The 19,988-nt window shown below is 42.2% G+C and overlaps 1 protein-coding gene across 3 annotated transcripts in view; it reads right to left on the bottom strand.

Annotated features, from left to right (window-relative positions):
* Positions 1 to 1,831: 1,831 nt before the first annotated feature.
* Positions 1,832 to 19,988, bottom strand: part of CARNMT1 (carnosine N-methyltransferase 1) — a 55,550-nt gene continuing 37,393 nt past the window's right edge. For 2 of the 3 annotated variants that reach the window (XM_073634220.1, XM_073634237.1), the window contains exons 6-8: positions 14,927 to 15,040; positions 8,536 to 8,639; positions 1,832 to 3,595 (exon numbers count right to left, since the gene is read on the bottom strand). In XM_073634220.1, coding sequence (XP_073490321.1) covers positions 3,494 to 3,595; positions 8,536 to 8,639; positions 14,927 to 15,040 — 320 coding nt within the window. In that variant the 3' untranslated portion in view covers positions 1,832 to 3,493. The remainder of the gene's footprint in view (positions 3,596 to 8,535; positions 8,640 to 14,926; positions 15,041 to 19,988) is intronic. The other variant, XM_073634227.1, reaches the window with a different exon arrangement.

The raw sequence follows: 19,988 nt of genomic DNA, 5'->3' as shown, positions 1-19,988 counted from the left end.
TGGCTCTGACTAAGGCGACAAGTAACCTACAATAAAGCTCACAAAACTTACTTGGGTTAATTATCTGGGTGAAAGCGCTGACCCTTTAAAAGACTAATGGATGACCATGCACTGCCCCCCTCCCACTGTCAGTGCAAGTTGGCCACACCCTGCCCCCTCTCAACTAGCTTTCACTGGTATCAAGTGTTACATCCAAAGAAAACCAACTAAACTATAGAGACTAAATATAAATTATGCAATGCTCTTATCAATCAATAACATAATACCATCAAAGTATACTGTACCGTGAATACCACTTAATTTCATAACAATGTGCATACAAAGTATCATATTACAAGTGATTCCCCACATCAAACTGTATCCACATAGGGGTGAATTCACAAAGCTTTACCGCATGTGATAAGGGTATCAGGTTACTCATTTGCATAAAATTATTTAATGGAATAAATTAATTCTAATTCACAAAAAAAAAAAAAAAAAAAAAAAGCGATTATGCGGTATTTACCAAACAAGACAAAAATGAGTCAGTAAATATTGCATAAAAAGCTCCTAAGTGCAATTCACAGACCAGAGAGTAAAAAAAAAAAAAAAGCATGCACTAATTACTGCCAGGGTTTTGCTGGCGGTATCACATGCAGTATTTGTCAAAAAAACAGCCTGGGGGTCAGGGGACAAATAGCTGGTTGCCAAGCAGCGGGCCGGGAAGCCGGCTGCCGCGTCCTTAACAACAAATGACTAACATTGAATAATTTGAAAATATGTATATATATAAAAAAAAAAAAAAAAAAAAAAAAAAAAAAGTGGGGTCCCCCCCAAAATCTATACCAGACCCTTACCTGAACATGCAGCCCAGCAGGTCAGTAAAAAGGGAGGGGGCACGAGCGAGCATGTTGATGGGGACAAGGGCCTCATTCTGATTAGCCTCCTGCCCACAGAATCCCACAACTACCGGTAACGGTTGTGGGGGTCTGCGGGCAGGGGGCTAGTCAATCTAGAGGCCCCCCTTTAGGAAGGTGGCCCCCAAATTCCCCCCTCCTATGTGAAGGAGTATTGGGTACATAGTACCCTTACCCATTCACCAAAAAAGTGTCAAAGTAATAAAAAAGTTTGACAATTTCTTTATTAAAAAAAATTTTAAAAAAGTGTTCCCTGTTGTAAATCCACCGATCACGCAGCCCGCTGGACCCGAAAAGGAAAGAGAAAAAAAAAAAGTTGCTTGTGTCGAAGGCTGGCTGCCTACTGTAGGCTCCGCTGTCTGAAATTTCTTATATAGGTAAGAGGCGGGGCCACTTAGATACATCACCTGGTGGTCCCGCCCCATGTGACATCACCAACCCAGTATGTACCGGTCTGTGACGGACTGGCTGATCGGATGGCAGTAGGGTATAAATGGACAGCCGGTCCCATTTACAGCTGGCCCATAGAGGAGAGTGGTCTGTGTCCGCGATCAGTGGAGAGATCCCTTGCTGAGCAAGCAGGTTGCAGCTGCAGTCCGCCCCGTGTGAAAGAGGCAAATAAGTAAACATGTCTAGAAATGATAGTTGTCGTTTTACCAAACTGTTCTGGAAAAGAATGTCTTTTTCCAATGTTTTGTGTTATTTTTTTCTTTGCTCATTAGTTTCTTTTGCATAATATAGCATACAATTCTGCTTATACATTTACAAGGATCCCTTCAACGTTGACCCTGTAACTCCTTTTCAGTGATTACATTGTGTATCTTGATTTTTAATTGGAATACCATTTGTCTGGATCTCTGCCTTTTTTTAATGCTCTGTGGATGTATACTTTATTGTTGTTTATCCTTAATAAAACACAGTTTAAAAAAACGAAATGATCGTTGTCATTGACTTTTATTACAAATTTCAAATCAAGAATAAAACATTTGTGAGATCAGAGTATCCAGCTCAGTTATATAACTGTCTTACAAGATGTTTTTAAAAACACTGTATTCATGTTATAAGAAAAATATGCAATGATCCAAAAGGGGATCCCATTCGTTTTGGGCAAAAAAAAAAAAAAAGAACCTTGTGTATACCAGATTTTTAAGCTAAAAAAATGGAAAATAAATAAGGAAAGAGAAAAGGAAAAAAAAAAGGGAGGGTGGTGTATGTCTTTAGCCAATTAACAGAAGACACTTTTGGGCACAATAAAAAAAAAAAGAAATTATGATCATTTCATAATGGAAACATTTGAAATGTGATACATTTGCTTATTCAAAACAAAAGAAAATCATTTTAACCTTGCCAATTAATTTGCCTAAATTGAATGTAGGGCTTTTTTGGGGCTCCCGCAAGATTTGAACCATTGTATGCTTATTTATAATAAATACTAACGTTAACAATAATAAAGAGCATCGTCATTTTTACATGGTCATACATACAATACATACACCAAGTAAAAGTCATGATATTCAGTATGCATTGGGTTTCTGTCCAGCACCTGGTAAAGCTACCCACATACATTAGGTTTGACTGTCAAAAGATCATACACACAAAAAAACACTATGATTTCAGCATAGGCTGTATACTACAACCACATACTTTGCTAAGTTGGCAGCAGGAATTAAAAGGTGTTTTCACCGACCCAGACTGCTGAGCTTTCCATACATTATTGACGGACTGCTATCTGTTGGGGTCATTCTCACCCCTCATATCATAACGTTAACAGATATTATGTGAAAGGCTACCCTATGGAAAATAAAAATGCCTGGAAAAAAAATTTAACCTGCTAGTTACAAAAGGTGGAAAACTACACTCAGTAGGGCAGCAATTCTCAGCAGCAGGTGGTTGCAACTAGGTGTAAACTGATGAAGATTTTTGGCTTTTTTATGCTTCGAAACTCCTGCATCGAAAGGTTCATTTATTACTGCTTCTATGGGAAGTATTGTCTCAGATGGCCTTCGTTTTTTTATGGGAAAGAAAAATACCGCTGCATTACAGAACAAAACAGGAACAACTGACTGGTAACTTTAGGATCATCTCTTGCACTTTTTACTCCAGTTACTTTCTTAAACAAGGCTTGATGTCTTTCAGCAACTGAACGGACAGGAGCCTGACTAAGATGGGGTAACCTTGCAGCTGAAAACTTCCTGCCGGCTGAAGAGGTTTCTCAGTTTTCATGCTAAAAACAAAGGAAACTCATTAAAATATTGCCTTTGGACTGCTCATTACCTTACACTGGACGTTGCCAATGCAAACGCACACTATCATACATCCCTGCAAGGTAAGAGGAAATTTTTAAAACTTTCACTGCCAGAAAAATAAGAGACAAAAGGAATGCTAGTTTAAAAACAACATTTTATAAATGAGGACAAATAGGCCGGACCCTCGGTAGTGTTCACACAACGGTATGCCTGGAATTCAATTGCTTGACTTAAAAGTCACTGCTTACAGGAAAAAAGGCACAAAGATTCAAGTTTTATGTCTGTTTAGTAGTCCCAATCCAAGTCTTTGAAATCTCTTCTGCGCAGTATGCAAACAATGAAAATTAGCCACTACTGTGGTTTCCGAGCCACAAAAAACATACAGTCATAGCAGTATTTCATCATTGATAAACTATTTACAGTGTATGTTGTAGCCATGGACTCCTTTTCAGTCTGTGAATACAAATGACAAGTTAGTGGTTAGTTAAAAGTTAACTATTCCGTTTTGTGATGGAAAACTGTAAAGTGCTGTAAATGCTGTAATAAAAATTGTGCAAGCACCAAAGAAAATAGGTTGCATTACTGGAAGATTAGCTGGCACCACAGAAAGTCAAAAAGAGGCAATATATTTAGAACATACCATTCTGGCAGTCCATGTGTTAAAACTCTGCCACTTTCCTTCTCTCTAGCCACTGCAGGTATCTATACCTCAATGTGGTTTATTTAATAAAGCAGAAGAGTGCAAAATCAGTCTCACTTCTGCAGCTTCTAACCTCAGCTTGTTCAATCAAGCTTTGGCAATAAAACCTGGAAGCAGGTTGGTTTCTATGCAGAAGCAAGACTGATTTTGCACTCTCCCGATTTAGTAAATCCACCCCTATTATTTGTAAAATACCTTCTTCCTCGCTGCACACTGTGCTTGCTCTCGATGGTCCATGTCACTACAGGACGTACAAGTCTCTGGGAGGAACCACAGTGTGTGGCAGGAATAACCGGTATTCAACCAATCTGAACTATGGAATACCTACAGTGGCCAAATGTGGCGGCATTTCAACATACGGGACACTGGATAGGTAGGTATAGTGTATTACCTCTTCTTTTATAGTGTTATCATGTACAAGGAACCATGTGGGGACAGGGTTACTTTAAAGTGGTTGTAAAGGTAAAAGGTTTTTCGCCTTAATGCATTCTCTGCAATAAGGCAAAAAACATTTTTTAAGTGCAGTTCCCCCACAGTCCCTCCTAAATACTCACCTGAGCCCGAGCTCTGTCCAGAAGCTCTTCTCCCCTCTCCCCACAGGCTTGGCTAAGAGCAGTGGGAGCCATTGGTTCCTGCTGCTGTCAGTCATAACCTGTGGGCAAAGAGCGAAGGAGTGGGGCTGAGCCAGGCTGTGTGTCTGAAAAGACACAAAGAGCCAAGCTCAGGAGCACGCACGAGCGACTGCAAAGAAAGGGGGTTCCTATGGGGGCACTTGGCTGGGGGAAGGAGCCAGAAGTGCCAGTGGTGGATCTGAGAAGAGGAGGGCCGGGGCTGCTCTGTGAAAAAACACTGCACAGAGAAGGTAAGTATAACATGTTTATTTTTAACCACTTCTGGACTGGCTCACGCCGATATACATCGGCACTTTGAAGAGGGATATCGTTGTTATGGCAGCGGCTAGCTTGTTTCAGATAAACGTGGTCTCTGCGGTGGATTTGCCAGAAGATCACTTAATCGGCAGTGGGAAAGTGCCCAGCATTAGAGCGGGAGTGAGCATCGAGTCAACATTGGAGGAAGAACAGAGGGACAACACAGCGGAGAAGACCTGGCCAAAGAGCGAGAAGATAGCGGAGAAGACCCAGCAGAGGCAGAAGACAGCGGACAGAGGGAGAAGAATCGGAGAGGGCTAGAAGACATCAGCGGAGAGTGGAGAAAACCCAGAGAGGTAAAAAGAACCGGCAGAGGCAGAAGACATCAGTGGAGGAGGCCGTAGAACCAGAAAGGGGAGAAGAGATCGGAAGAGATGACGGAGCTGCCTTAATAAAATTACTTTAAAAACATGTGTAATGTGTTTTATTTTTGACACTTTTTTTTTTTTTTTTTTTTTAGGTGAATAGGTAGGGGTACCCCATACTCATTCACATAGGGTATGGGGCCGGAATCTGGGGGCCCCCTTGTTAAAGGGGGCTTCCAGATTCCGATAAGCTCCCTGCCTGCAGACCCTGGCAACCAACGGCCAGGGTTGTCGGGAAGAGGCCCTTGTCCTCATCAACATGGGGACAAGGTGCTTTGGGGTGTGGGGAGGGGCACAGGGCCCCCCTGCCCCCAAAGCACCCACCCCCATGTTGAGGGCATGTGGTCTGGTATGGTTCGGGGGGGGGGGTATGGGGGGGGGGGGCGCTCGCTTGTCCCTACCCCCTTTCCTGACCTGCTGGGCTGTGTGCACGGACAAGGTTCTGGTATGGATTTTGGGGGGGGGACCCCATGCCGTTTTTTTCAGCGTGGGGGTTACCTTTAAAACCCAGACCAGACCAAAGGGCCTGGTATGCTCTTGGAGGGGGAACCCATCCCGTTTTTTTTTTTTGGCGTGGAGTTCCCCTTCAAGATCATCAAACCATGCGACTTTGATCAGACTTCAGTGATATTTAATGGGCTGAAGTAGGCTCAAAGTCGGACCAAAGTAGTGCAGGGAGCATTTTCAAAGTCGGAACGACTTGTTATCGGACCAGTTAAGACGGCTCTCATAGGGAAACATTGATTTTTATACGTCATGAGACAGGAGCTCCCAATGTTGGAGCGTTTGTCGTACCACTGTGAACTCGGCCTAAGGCCGTTTTACTGCAATTTCACGGCCGCAATTTGGGAGCAGTACTACTTTGCCACAACTTTGGCATTAACCATTCTCAGCTTGTGCTTACAAAGTCGTATTGAAATCGTGTCTATATTATTCAGGTACGATTTGCATGCTACTTGAGGGTTTAACATTGAGGTCTATGGACATCAACTCGCATGGAAGTTGGACCAAAGTAGTGCAGGGACTACTTTGAAGTCGGAACGACTTAAAGTCGTGCCAATATGAATGGTAATCATTGAAAATCACAGAGAATGACTTGTCATGCGATTTTGCAGTACAAAATCGTGGAACAAGTCGTATATGTGTGAAAGGTGACTAAGGCTGGGTTTACACTGATACGACAGGACTGTTGTACGACTATCATCCTACTTTGCCCTGCTACATCTGTCCTACATCGGTCCTACTTCCATCCGACTTGAATGAACAAGATAAGATTTTGCTCCAACTTTGAGATAGTACAATTTGTCCTTTGACCAATAAAAACAATCCCAGAGTGACATAAATTCCTTTTATTGCTGCTGTAATCACCATGTCGGATGGTTAGGACAAGGATTTGATCCGACTTCAATGATATTCAATGGGCTGAAGTAGGACCAAAGTAGTGCAGAGAGCATTTTCAAAGTCGGACCAGTTAAGACGGCTCTCATATGGAATCATTAATTTGCACACATCATGCGACACGAGCTCCCAATGTCAGAGCGTTTGTTGTACAAGTGTGAACCCAGCCTCACTTCTCTTTTAACCAATTCCTGCCTGGCCTATAGCAGAATGACGGCCGGGTGGTGATTCTGTTAATCTGACTGGTTGTCATATGGAGTCTTGCAGGATAACATTCCAGTGCGCGCCCGCGGGGGCATGCAGTGCGGCAATTGGTGGTGCTATGTGTCACTCTGACACACCGCATCTCCAATCATGGTAAAGAGCCTCTGACGGAGGCTCCTTACCACGTGATCAGCTGTGACCAATCACGGCGTGAACCAGGAAGTGCTGGTAAATGGCTTTCTTTGGTTCGTGCTGACAGGGAGAGCCGATCAGGAGCTCTCCCTGTCAGAAGGGGGGTCTGCACTGATAATTAGCACATTGATTATCAGTGCAGCCCCCATAAGAGGTGCCCATTAGCTGTCAATCAGTGCCCATCAGCTGCAAGTCTATGCCCCATCAGTAACGCCTATCAGTGCCCAAAGTGCCAATCAGTGCCCATAAATGTGCCAATCAGTGCACCATCAGTAATGCCTGTCAGTGCCCTTCAGATGCCAATCAGTAATGCCTGTCAGTAGCTCATCTGTGCTGCCTATCCAGTGCTTTCAGTGCCACCTATTAGTGCCCATCAGTGCCACCTATCAATACCGCCTATCAGTGCCCATCAGTGCTGCATATCCGTGCTGCCTATCAGTGCCCATCAATTCTACATATCAGTGTCACCTCATCAGTGCAGCCTCATCAGTGAAGAGAAAACAAAATGTTATAACAGAAACTAAGAAAAACTTTTTTTCTTCAAAAATTTCGGTATTTTTTAGTTTGTTCAGCAAAAAATAAAAACCCCAGAGGTGATCAAATACCACTAAAATAAAGCTCTATTTGTGGGAAGAAAATGATAAAAATTTAGTTTGGGAACAGTGTAGCATGACCGTGCAATTGTTATTCAAAGTGCGACAGCGCTGAAAGCTGAAAATTGTCCTGGACAGGAAGGGAGGAAAGTGCCCTGTATTGAAGTGGTTAATAACCGAACAGGCAAAACTTTTTTCTTAAAGCGGTTCTACAGGCAAAACGTTTTTTTATCTTACTGCATTCTGTGTTCAGCAGCCCCCCTCATACTTACCAAAGCCCCATCTCGATCCAGCGAGGATGCATGAGAACCTCGGCTGTCCAGGACTCTCCCTCCTCATTGTCTGAGACAGCAGCGGGCGCCATTGGGTCCCACTGCTTTTAAAGTCAGTGAGCCAATGAGGAGAGAGGGCAGGGCCGAGCCATGGTTCCGTGTCTAAATACACACACACACACAGCAGCGGCTTGGCTTGGGTCACCCCATAGCAAACTGCTTGCTGTGGGGGCATTCGCGAGGAGGGAGGGGCCAGGAGTGCCAGCAAGGGCCCCGAGAAGAGGAGGATCTGGGCTGTTCTGTGCAAAACCCCTGCACAGAGCAGGTAAGTATACAGTAACAGGTTTGTTATTTTTAAACAAAAAAAAAAAAAACAAGACTTTAATATCACCTTAAACCTGCTGTTTGTGTCCCTGCTTGAAAGATTTCCCCTCCCTTTCCTTCTCAGTGACTGCCATTATAAAGGAACATATAATGATGAAAGGGTCCTGTGAGGCTCTGAAACATTGCTTCTGTGATTATGATGTGATCGCTAAATAAAGCTTTGGACCCCTTCTGAAGATCCTTGGGGTGTTGGTGACATACAGTACTTTCTACCTGTTTGAAAGAAGTCTAACCTTCTCTCATTGACTGCCATTAAAGCAACAAAAACAAAAAAGGAACCTGTTTTAGCCCTTCCCCACTTAACATAGGATTAAAAATAAGTTTTGACGGAGTGCCCCATCAAATAATGGAGATACCTCAAAATGGAATCCATGCTGCAACATAACATTTTTGATATCTTCATAACTCAGTTCTATAGAGAGTTCATTTGCCATGTTTTCATAGTGATATAGAAGAGGTCCTAGGAAAGAAAAAAATGAAACCAAAATGAATGTTTGGATAAAGAAGGTTTAGGTTATTTGGCCCTGGCTTTTATTTGTGGTTTGATATTAATACATTTCTGACCTGAAAGAAATCAGGAGTCTGCTTTACTGACCTCTCTGTCTGAAAGTGGCATCTGGCTTCAATACTTTAATACGGTACTTACTGACTTAAAACAAGTATGAAGCAAACTAAAACCCAACGTTCTCTGGATAGAATGGGAAAGTGTTTAATCTGTAGTAATTAAAAGAGATAAAGGATATTTATTTTCCCCCATTCATTCTTACCTAGGTGGATGCAGCATTGCTCCGATGCTGCATCTGTCCCCCGCCATCTCTACACTGAGAACCGAGCCATCGAACACCTTGGTTCTCTCAGCTCTGTGAGCAGAGAGCTGCTGTCAGTTACAGCTCTCTGCTCTTCTCCCTCCTCGCTCATTGGGGTGTCTGGCTGTGGAGGGGCGGAGAGTAGCCATCTCAGCGGCGCACTGAGAGGCTGAGATGGGTATCAGTCCAGGCACCTGGCAGATCCAGACATTAACTGTCGGAATGACGCGGTGCCTGGACTGATATCCAGGACGTCAGTAGAGAGAGTGGACTTCAGCCCACTCTCTGCTGAAACCGGGTCACAGGAGTGCAAAATGAATTGCACTCCTGTGATCCATAAACAAACTGTCAGATAAACAGAAGGGGAAGCAAGGGGATATCTCTTAAATGTGGGTTAAAAAAAAAAAAAAAAACAGCAGTAAAGATTTGACAATTCTAAGCATTGTACACATTAATAAAATAACACAACAAAATGGTTTTGGCATGAGTCGAGTTCCTGGTCTGCATCTGTGTTAAGGTATTGGTTATAACAGCAATGTACCTATCATTTTTAGGAGTTCAGTGACAGCTTTCATACTTTTCTAAAGACATATGTCCTTCCAAAGCACATCATGTTATTGTGAAAGTATTCATTTAGCACTGAGTAAAGTATAGCTTTTAGCCCTACTAAGCTCAAAATGACTTTCAGCAGGGGTAGATTTTTACACTTCTTGTCATTGGTGGACAGCAACCTGTACTGATGGAAGTATTTAGACTTGAAAATCAACCTCTCCTTCAGAAAACATTGGTTCTATGACTGTCATAGTATTTCCCTGCCGTCATAGTCCGAAGATAAGGAATTCTGACTTTTCTCTGACTCCTCCCACCACATGCTTGGGCCAGTGAAAATATATAAGCTAGACATAACCCAAAGTCAAAAAATGACATATGCGCTGTGGTCCCTGAGGCCATCAAATAAAATAGCATCTACCCAAACACTTTCCTTTTTCCCGGAGCAGCATCCCCCAGAGTTCCAAACACTGCCACTTAACTCTGTTCTCCTCACATACATCAGTTCTATATACATCTATCTTATCTATCTATCTTTCTATATCAAGATCATGAATATTTAACATAAATGTTTGCAGCCATCAAAGAACACAACTATCAATATGACAGACTGTGCAATAAGCATCCTTGACTGAAAGTCTGGATCCTTTTATACAGATGTCCAATACTTAAAGAAGAGCTCCAGTCCCTTTTGTGTTTATTAAAAGTCATCAGCTACAAAAATACACACTTGCCTGTCTCAGGATCCAGCGATGTCCTCACCTGAGCCGCCCCTTCCCAAGGGGCTTCTCTCCCGGCACCGGAAATTTAAACTGTGCACACTGTGCATGTGGAAGCCGCGCTGCACCTTCTGAATGGTCCGGCAGTCTCCTGGGACCTGTGATGAGTCCCAGAAGACTGCAGGTAGGGAGAGACGGGGGTACCTGTCAAAACTAGGTAACCCCCCCTCCACCCCAATAAAAAGGTCATGCCGAAAGTAGGGAGGAGTACTTTAAGCGGACCTCCTCTTTTGGGTGAAAAGTTAGATAGAACGTTTATCTGCAGAGTATTAGGTGTGCTCAAGATCCTTAAAGCAACTGTAAAAGGGGGGAAAAAAAAAAAAAAAAAAAACACAAAACACGTCTATACTTTCCTGCTCTGTGCAACAGAATTGTGACAAGTGCCTAGAAAGCTCCTCTTCTGGAGTCCCCCCTGCCCCCCCTGCCGGCACTCCTGGCCTCTCCTACCTGATAGTTTTCGGCCTATCAACCATTCACAATAACAATTATGACGTTCAATAAATGTCACTGTCAGAACAGACATGACTATCCAGAGATTTACAGTATGGTAGACAGGGATTAGATTCTAGCTTAGTGGACTAGAGATAATATTGATTTTAAAATATCACGTAATAAAAAAAAAAAAAACTGGCAAAAATGGTGCACACAAAATACGTAAAGAAAAAGAAATAAACAAAAAACAGGAAATACTTAAAGTCCTGGTTCTGTGAGTTAAGCAAAGTCCAGTCAATGAGCAAGATAGATCAGTAGCTCATAAATCTTGGCTGTTTCTTATTTGATGGTAAAGAGCTCTAGACTGCTGATGCACTCCCTCTGCTCTGATCCCTGAGAAGGGTGTTGACAGAAATGATCTGACCACCCAGGTGGTCTGAGGAGTGGCTGATGGAACGTCAGTTTTTAAAGTGGATGTAAACCCAATTCAGGAAATTTAAGCTGGGCATATATATTAGCAGTGTTTTCTTATCTCTCCTCAAAGCACCGTGCCCTGTAGCTGTCTCCTGCTTTGTTCTTATGTTATGAGCCCGATAACTCCTGACAAGTTCTCCGTCACATATGATAAAAGCAGCCTGAGTTTTGTGTTGGAGAGGATACTATAAATAGATTAGCAGTGTGTTAAACTATTCAATGAACAGTTCTGAAAGTCTCTATGAGAAGAGGGGTGTGTGCCTTTCCACCAATCAGCTGTCTTGGCTGTATGCCCAAACATCACTGTAGTGTTGAACAGGAAGAGAAAAATCTAACATGATCATCTTTGTATACTGTTTTTAAACAGTATATAAAGATGAAGACAGCAGATACACATGTAAAACTTATGTAGGGAGATTTGTTTCATTGTGTGTATTATCTGAGGCTGCACTTCAATGGGTATATGTGAGGGGTTATATCCACTTTAAAATCATGAAGATGCCATTTCCTCAAATACAGCTGTATACTATAGGTGCACCGAAATTTTGGCCGCCGCAAATTATCGGCCGAAAAATGCGTTTTTTCCATTCGGCCGAAAGCAAAAAACAGCCGATACCAAAAGGGGACGGGGAGTGCCCCGGGTGCCGCCCATTGCGGGAGCATCACCCTGGTGCGCACCCCAGTCCTCCACTCCCTCCTCCTCGCCGCGATCTCCGTGTGTCACGGAGCTGAATTGTCCAGGTCATAGTAACAATGTCCCGCCTCCTGTGATAGACGACACACTGATCCAACGGTAGGACATTGAATCAGTGTGACATGATCACATGAAGCGGGACATTGTTACTGCAGCCCAGGCAATTCAAAACCCTGCTCCGTGACACATGGAGATCGCCACTCTGATCCGGGCACAGGCAGGCTACATATGATGGGCACTGGTGAGGCTGCTGGGCGCAGGCAGGCTGCATATGACGGGCCCTGGTGAGGCTGCTGGGCACAGGCAGGCCGCATATGACAGGCCCTGGTGAGGCTGCATATGACGGGCCCTGGTGAGGCTGCTGGGCACTGGTAGGCTGCATATGATGGCCCCTGGTGAGGCTGCTGGGCACAGGCAGGCTGCATATGACAGGCAATGGTGAGGCTGCTGGGCACAGACAGGCTACATTTGATGGACATTGGTGAGGCTGCATTGATCTCTTGTATCATGTCTGCAGTCTCTGACCATCTCCTGTATCATATCTGCTAGAGGTGCACTGAATGGAAATTTTGCTAATACTATTAGCAGTGTGCTTAAGTAAGAGTTTGCAGACATGATGATACAAGAGATGGCCAGAGACCAAGGACATGATACAAGAGATGGCCAGAGACTGAGGACATGATACAAGAGATGGTAAGAGAGACTGCATTTTTCTTGACCTTTCTTGCACTAAAGGTGCCAATCAATGGCAAACAATAAATTCATATTAATTTAAATTGATATTATTAAAAAGTTGAATATAATACAATTATATATAAAAAACTAAACATTTTTTTAAAAAACTGTCATTTTTGGTATTTGTTTCGGTTTACGGCCTAGTGCATCCTACATTTTCGGTATCTGTTTCGGCACAAAAATTTCTATTCGGTGCACCCCCATTTTATACATATATTATCTTGAAATACCTACGGGTTGCATTCTGGTAACTTGTATATTATTGACCAGCATGAAATTACCATTTGAATGCAAAAATATGATGGGTATTAAGTGCAAATTTTACCTAGAAGATGTAAAGTGTCGCAACCCACCTCTGGTACCTTCTAATATTATTCAGTTTAGGCTTAAAATGCTGCCAATTAATTTATACAGGTAAAGATGTCCTTATTCTGACCATACTATGATCAGCTCAGGATATATGAAATACACTGAAGTTTGATTCTGCAAGTAGAGATCCAGACAGCCAGGAATGCAGGTTTGTCAACTATTCCTGCTAAACTATTTACAACAGGCAAGCTGTTAGCTAGGACAGATGATATCTGTGTATTGTTCTAATTACTTAAGCCTGAAACTTGAAGGTTTTTTGGCTATTAAAGCCAGACTGGGATGTGTATTGTCCCGTTAAAGTGGTAGTAAACCCCGCTTGGTCATTTTTACCTACAGGTAAGCCTATACTAAGGCTTAACTGTAGGTGAAATGTATATCTCCTAAACATGCACCTTTTAGGAGATATTCACCCTGCATGTAGCCACTGACGTCACCGGCGCATTCGCTCTGAAGGTCCAGTATATGGTGCCAGACCTTCCTGCCGGAATCAAGGACAACATTCATCACGGCTCCTGCCACTCACAGAGCCTGGACCCGCAAACCCTGAAGATAGGCCAGGGGAAGATGTCAGCCCTCTCAGCGGTGACTGCCTGCCACTGGAAGGGCTTTGTTCTACGGTAAGTATTTCATAATGTGCAAGTATGCGATGCATACTTGCACTTTATGCAGCTGTCTTACAGGCATTTTTTTTTTGTATTTTTTATTCTGCAGCGGTTTACTACCACTTTAATGGGGTTTAATTTGCTTAAGAGGTTCTGCTATGGCCTATCAATAGACTGATAAGGGTGTTTTGGATCGCTGCTAAAAATGTGTTAATTGTAGGGGATGCCCCCCTGGGATTATGGAAAGGGATTCACTGCTGTTATGCGTCTCCTATTCTGCAAAGTGTCATGGCTGACTTAGAAATTCTGAAACAACGTGCCCCGTGTCTTCCCAAACAGGTTTATGGGGTGCCCAGTTCGCATTATCATCGCGATATGGATGTCCTAAAAAGTTTCAAAAAAATGATGGTCTCCATTGCTGTCTTTAGGTAACATAGATACAACCTCTACTGTGTCTTTTATGTCTCACTAATGCTTTATTGTGGCTCAAAGAAAATATCCAATTATACCATATATTGTAGAGTTAACATGCCCAAAGACAACTGCCTTCTACAAATGTAATACCTTTTGGTTTATATATTGGCTATGCAATGATTGATGGAGTCTAAATTGTAAAAGGAAATTATACTGCTTATCACAATCATATATATATGTATACTGTGAACGGGACAGATTGTTGTTTATTTTTCGTATACAAAAAAAGTTTTATAATAAAATTCACTTGATTTAAATATGGCATTAGGTGGGATAGACTTCAGTTTAAAAAGCTAAATGGATAGTGTGCATATTCGATTTCAGGAGGCTGTTGAAGGTGGAATGAAGATTGTTGATGTCTATTTAATCTGAATATTCCCTTTAACAGTAAGTGCAGTCAGGGTGGGAAAGTAAAAGACTTACCAAGAGATAGAAAACATCAGTCATTGCTTAGGCATAACAAGGAGAAATGACAAATGTCCAAAGTCCACAACAATCAGAAATCGCATTTCATGCATCCCTACTATAGGAAACTGACGCCTGATTAGTTGCTCCTAGTTTCAATCCAAGCTATATTTTTGGCATTGTTCACTGAATAATACACTCTAAATGAATGACCCAGCCAGGTCACTACTGAAAGTCATTGTCAAGATTTGTTATTTTACGTAAAATACTGCTAAATAATAAATTCCATCTTGTACAGTTGATAATTCAGGACAGCCAGGAGGCTCATTTCACTTTCTGACTACTCCTTCACTTCCTTTATCACACAATTGTTTGGATAATAATAATAAATTATAGTAATAATTAGTAAACAATATTAATTGTAATACCTAAATTAATCCATAGGCCACCTGGCTTGAGTATTTTCCAGATCGTCTCTATATAGTCCAGAACATTGTGAGCAGTGTCTATAAAAAAACATGTTGCTATGCAATCCCACGAATCTGTTGTCAACACAAAAAGGCAAAAGAAATACTAACAATACTATTTAGTGCATACCAGTATACTTTTTAGGATGCAAGTGATGTAAAACAGTCAAGAAATGTTAATTCTGCAAACATTAACCCTTTTCTAACATATGCATTATTTAAAACAAAAATATTTTTATTCGATTTTTCATTTTACAAACCGTACATCCATTAAATAATAACATAGGAGAAAAAGGAAAATAAAGTAATAAATTAATTTAGCATAGGGAATGCACAATTATAAAGTTAACATTTTTTCCCCACTTACAATATTTAATTTGTCATTATTGATGTCCTACCCTCATATTAACATAGCATAATTTTACACCTATTTCCATGTTTAAACTATTTTGAATTGTTAACGATGTCATTGGTTTGTAAAGATAGCGATCAAGAAATTCCTCCAAGTGGAAGCGTGAATGGGTAAATAGCTTTCTTCAAATATTAGATATTTTTAGGATTTGTTGGATGTACTATCAATGGATCAAACAAAAAAAAATGTGAAAAAGAATACAAGAAAATAATGTTTGGGAAACAAAAATGAAGGAGAGATCTTTTATATATTTGCAATATTGGAAAATAATTGGTGTCCTTCCAAGTATCATGGATTATAGTATTGGAATTTCTCTATAACATATGCATTCTAGTTAATTAGGTGTATATATCATCTTTAGAGATCCTAAGGTGTCCCAAAGCCTCTTGTCATGTGATGCCTGCAATTTCCAAGATGCACATTTGCACATCACTTGGCTACCCCACAGCTTACTAGAAACAAAAGGTAATGAAGGTGTCTGGGATCCTATACAGATACATGTATATAATTATTTAGCATGAAAGAATAATAAAGTTATGTTAAAAAAAAGAAACCTGCCAAACAAGAGAATCAATAGTACCTTGTCCTCCAGATCTTCTATCTATTGCAAAGCTATGGCTTCCAGCAGGATCTTCCCATCCAACACAACTAATGGATGTGTCAGGTGCCTGGTCCACTGCTGCATATTGACATTCCATTTGCTGGCCCTAACGTCACTACAAAACACACTATCGACATAGGGGCCAGCAGATGAAAGCACAGTGCTCGGCAGGGACACAGACATCTGATACACCTGAAGTGTTTGATATAAAGATTATGCCAAAGGCTTTTAAACATTGAGCCTGGGTTCACACTATTGTGATGTGAGAAAAAGCGTGATTCCAGAGCTGGCTCCCGCATCGCATCTCCCAGCAGGCAGTTCACACTGCCCTCTGCAAACTGCTACGGGTGTAAATAGAAAGTCAATGACACACCCAGACAGGTTCGCAGATAGCAGTGCGAACTGTGAATTTGGACAGTAATCGGATCACATGGATGTGAACACCCATGCGATACGATTCCAGTATGGGGAAAAAAAAAAAAGGTTCCTGCACCTGCTCCAATGCAAATTCGGCCATACAACTGTATGGCTGTATTTGCGTTGCACAGACATTGCATGTGACTGGCACAGCAATGTGGTGCAAAATTCGCGCTGCGAATCACATGCAATGTCTGTGTTCGCATGTGTAAACCCAGGCTGACAGTCCCGTTTTAAAAATAGGCTTCAGAATATAAAAAAAATAAAAAACGAAACACAAAACAAAAAACACACAACAGCTTTTTGTAGTCAATGGTTACAAGGTTACACAATATTTGTGGGTGGAGCTACATTTTAATTTTCTTATTAAGGCACCATCCCCAAAAACTAGCATTTTCCATATACAAACTGTTAAAATACAAGAATCTTTATTATAATAGTTAAAATACATTAAAAAAATAATCTGTGCACCAAAGTACATCAATTTCCATGTTAACAATACACATTTGATAACTACAAATATGTTGGTGGTGTAGAACAGGGGTGTTGAATTCAAATTTACTGAGGTCCAGTCACTAAAATTTCCTTCCAGCCGAGGCCTGAATCTCATATTTGATGCCTAATGGCACATTGAAGCATTGGCAAACATCGCACATTTTTGTGAGCTCTAAACCAGCCTAGTACAGCGCAATTTAAAAAAAAAAAAAAAAAAAAAAAAAAGAAGGAGGGGTCAGGGACTACTTTTTCTGCACGTAAGACAGCCCATTGAAATGAATGGGCTGCCTAGATGCAGCACACAGGAAGCAAACATATAAACCTAGCCTCAGATCCTTCACATCACAATCCCGTTAGTACAACAGTGTTCTCAGCCCACCCCCCTGCACATCACAGCCCCCTTCACATCAGTGTCTTCAACCCCCCTTCACATCACTCTCCCCAAAAAATAGGATTTTTATAACAGCTTACCTGTAAAATCCTTTTCTTTGAAGTACATCACGGGACACAGAGCCATAGAAGTTACTATGTGGGTTATAGGCCACCTTCAGGTGATGGATACTGGCACGCCCTAAATTAAAAAGTTCACTCCCTATAGAACACCTCCGAATAGTGGGAGTACCTCAGTTTTGTAGCAAAGCAATACATGTGTATACCAAGAAAGGAGGGACCTCTGTGTTCCGTGATGTACTTCAAAGAAAAGGATTTTACAGGTAAGCAGTTATAAAAATTCTATTTTCTTATCGTACCATCATGGGACACAGAGCCATAGTAGTTACTATGTGGTCCCATAGCAATGCCAACTGAAGGGAGGGAGACACAACAAAGTAGGGCACCAAGAGACTAGAGGACTCATACTGCAACCTGCAGTACACTGTGGCCAAAGGCGATGTCCTCATGCCTTTTACATCTACTTGATAGAATCTGGTAAATGTATGGACTGAAGACCAAGTTGCGGCCTCGCAGATCTGAGCCATGGAGACTTGGTGATGCACTGCCCAAGAAGCACTAACAGCCCTGGTGGAGCGCGCTTTAATATGAAAAGGAGGAATTTTCCTCTTAAAACCATAAGTTTGAACAATCACTTGACGAATCCATTTAGAAATAGTAGATTTCGATGCTGCATGTCCTCTTTTAGGACCATCTGGCAATACAAACAAAACATTTGTTTACGAATCTGAGCAGTCACTTTCAATAGACCTTGACCTCTCACCACAGCAAGAAAACGTAGTGACCTTTCTTCCACAGAAACGAAGTTCTGGAAAAAAATGAAGGCAGAACAATATCCTAGTTTAAATGAAAACCTGATACTACCTTCGGTAATTATTCAGGATGAGGCCGCAATACAGCCTCATCCTTATGAACAACCAATACTGCTCCTTACAAGAAAGAGCAGCCAAAACTGATACTCTTCTTGCAGAAGATATGGCAACCAAGAAAATTATTTTTCCCCCATCAAGAGAACCAAGGGAATATCTCATACTGGTTCCAAAAAAAGGCTGCTTCTATAAGCCGACAGGACTAAAATTAAGTCCCAAGGGTTCAGGGGTGACCAAACTGGAGGATTAATCCGCGTTACCCCCTGAATAAAGTTACGAACCAGAGAGAGGGAAGCAAGTGGTTGATGAAAAGACCGATAAGGCCGACATCTGGCCATCGATATTACTCAAGGCCAGCTTCAATCCTAATCCTATCTGTAGGTATTCAAGGATCCTACCTATGACATATTTCCTGGGGTGCCAACCCCTGGATTTACACCAGGAGACATATGCCTTCCAGATTCTAGACTCTGGAGGCCGGCTTCCTAGCATTTACCAAAGTAGAACTACTGGGGCTAACCGCCCACGATCTTTCAGAATGTGGGTCTCAATAGCCAAACCGCTAAATTTAGCATTTGTAAGGTAGGATATGATACCGGACCTCGCGAGAGAAGGTCTGGCCATAGTGGTAGTGTCCAAGGGTCCCCCACCGCCATCCTTACGATCTCAGCAAACCAAGATCTCCTGGGCCACAGGAATCACCTCCTTCCCTTTTTGCTTGATCCTTCAAAAAAGGCGCGGTAGCAGAACAGGAGGGAACGCATTGATCAGTAAAAAACTGATCCCACGGAAAAAATCAAGGCATCTGTTTCGTATGCCAACGGATCCCTTGTCCTCGACACAAAATTCCACATCCGGAACTCCCCATCTTCTGCTATATCAACAGAAACATGTCGGGGTGAAAGGACCATTCTCCCAGGAACAATTGTTGGTGACTCAAGTAGTCCGCCTGTCAATTCCTATTCCTGAAATGAAAATTGCTAATAGGCAAAGAATGTTGTTTTCTGCCAAGAATATGATTCACCTCTTTCTGGGCCGCACGAGTTCTCGTGCCCCCTTGGTGAATGATAAAAGCCACAACTGTGGCACTGTCGGATTGGATCCTGATAGGACAATTCTGTAGATTGAGCATCCAGGCCTCGAGGACCAGGCGTACTGCCCGAATCTCAGAGCCCCAATTGGTGGTTGATATCCAAGAATCTTCAAAAAGAGGAATCCTTTCTACCAGTTACCTGCAATTACCTGGAAGGTGGTAACAGATGCCAGCCTTCTGGGCTGAGGAGCAGTCCTGGAAGAAGCATCTGTCCTAAGGAAATGACAATGTTCCTGCTAGACACTTGAAAACTGTAGAAGCCTCCCCCCCCCCCCCCACTCGAGCGAGCAGGGGCACCCTTTCATAATTCTTTAGTATTTTGTTTTGTGGGTTACCTCCCCCAGGTCCTCTTTTGACCCTGGGACTGACCCTGAGGTTTACCTCTTGAATCCTGATGGTGGAGGCCGTCGTGACTGCCTGGAGGCAGATGCCCCTGGCACTGGAGAAGAAGCATATTTAAAAGAAAAATACTTAAACTTCTTAACTTTAAAAAAGGGAACTTTTCCCATTAGAAAATTCTTTGGATATACTTATCCAGATTGTCTCCAAATAACCGTTCACCATAAAAAGGGAAACTGGCTAAGAGCTTTTTGCATGGCGCTTCAGCTGACCATCTTTCAACCATAGGATTCTGTGCACATGTACCAGCCTTAGCATGAGCCGTGAGGCCTGGAGAATAGAATCTT

Source organism: Aquarana catesbeiana, linkage group LG01 (genome assembly GCF_042186555.1).
Source record: "Aquarana catesbeiana isolate 2022-GZ linkage group LG01, ASM4218655v1, whole genome shotgun sequence".
Classification (NCBI taxonomy): domain Eukaryota; kingdom Metazoa; phylum Chordata; class Amphibia; order Anura; family Ranidae; genus Aquarana; species Aquarana catesbeiana.
The sequence above is the reverse complement of the archived record's forward strand: the minus strand, read 5'-3'. Positions and strand labels throughout refer to the sequence as shown.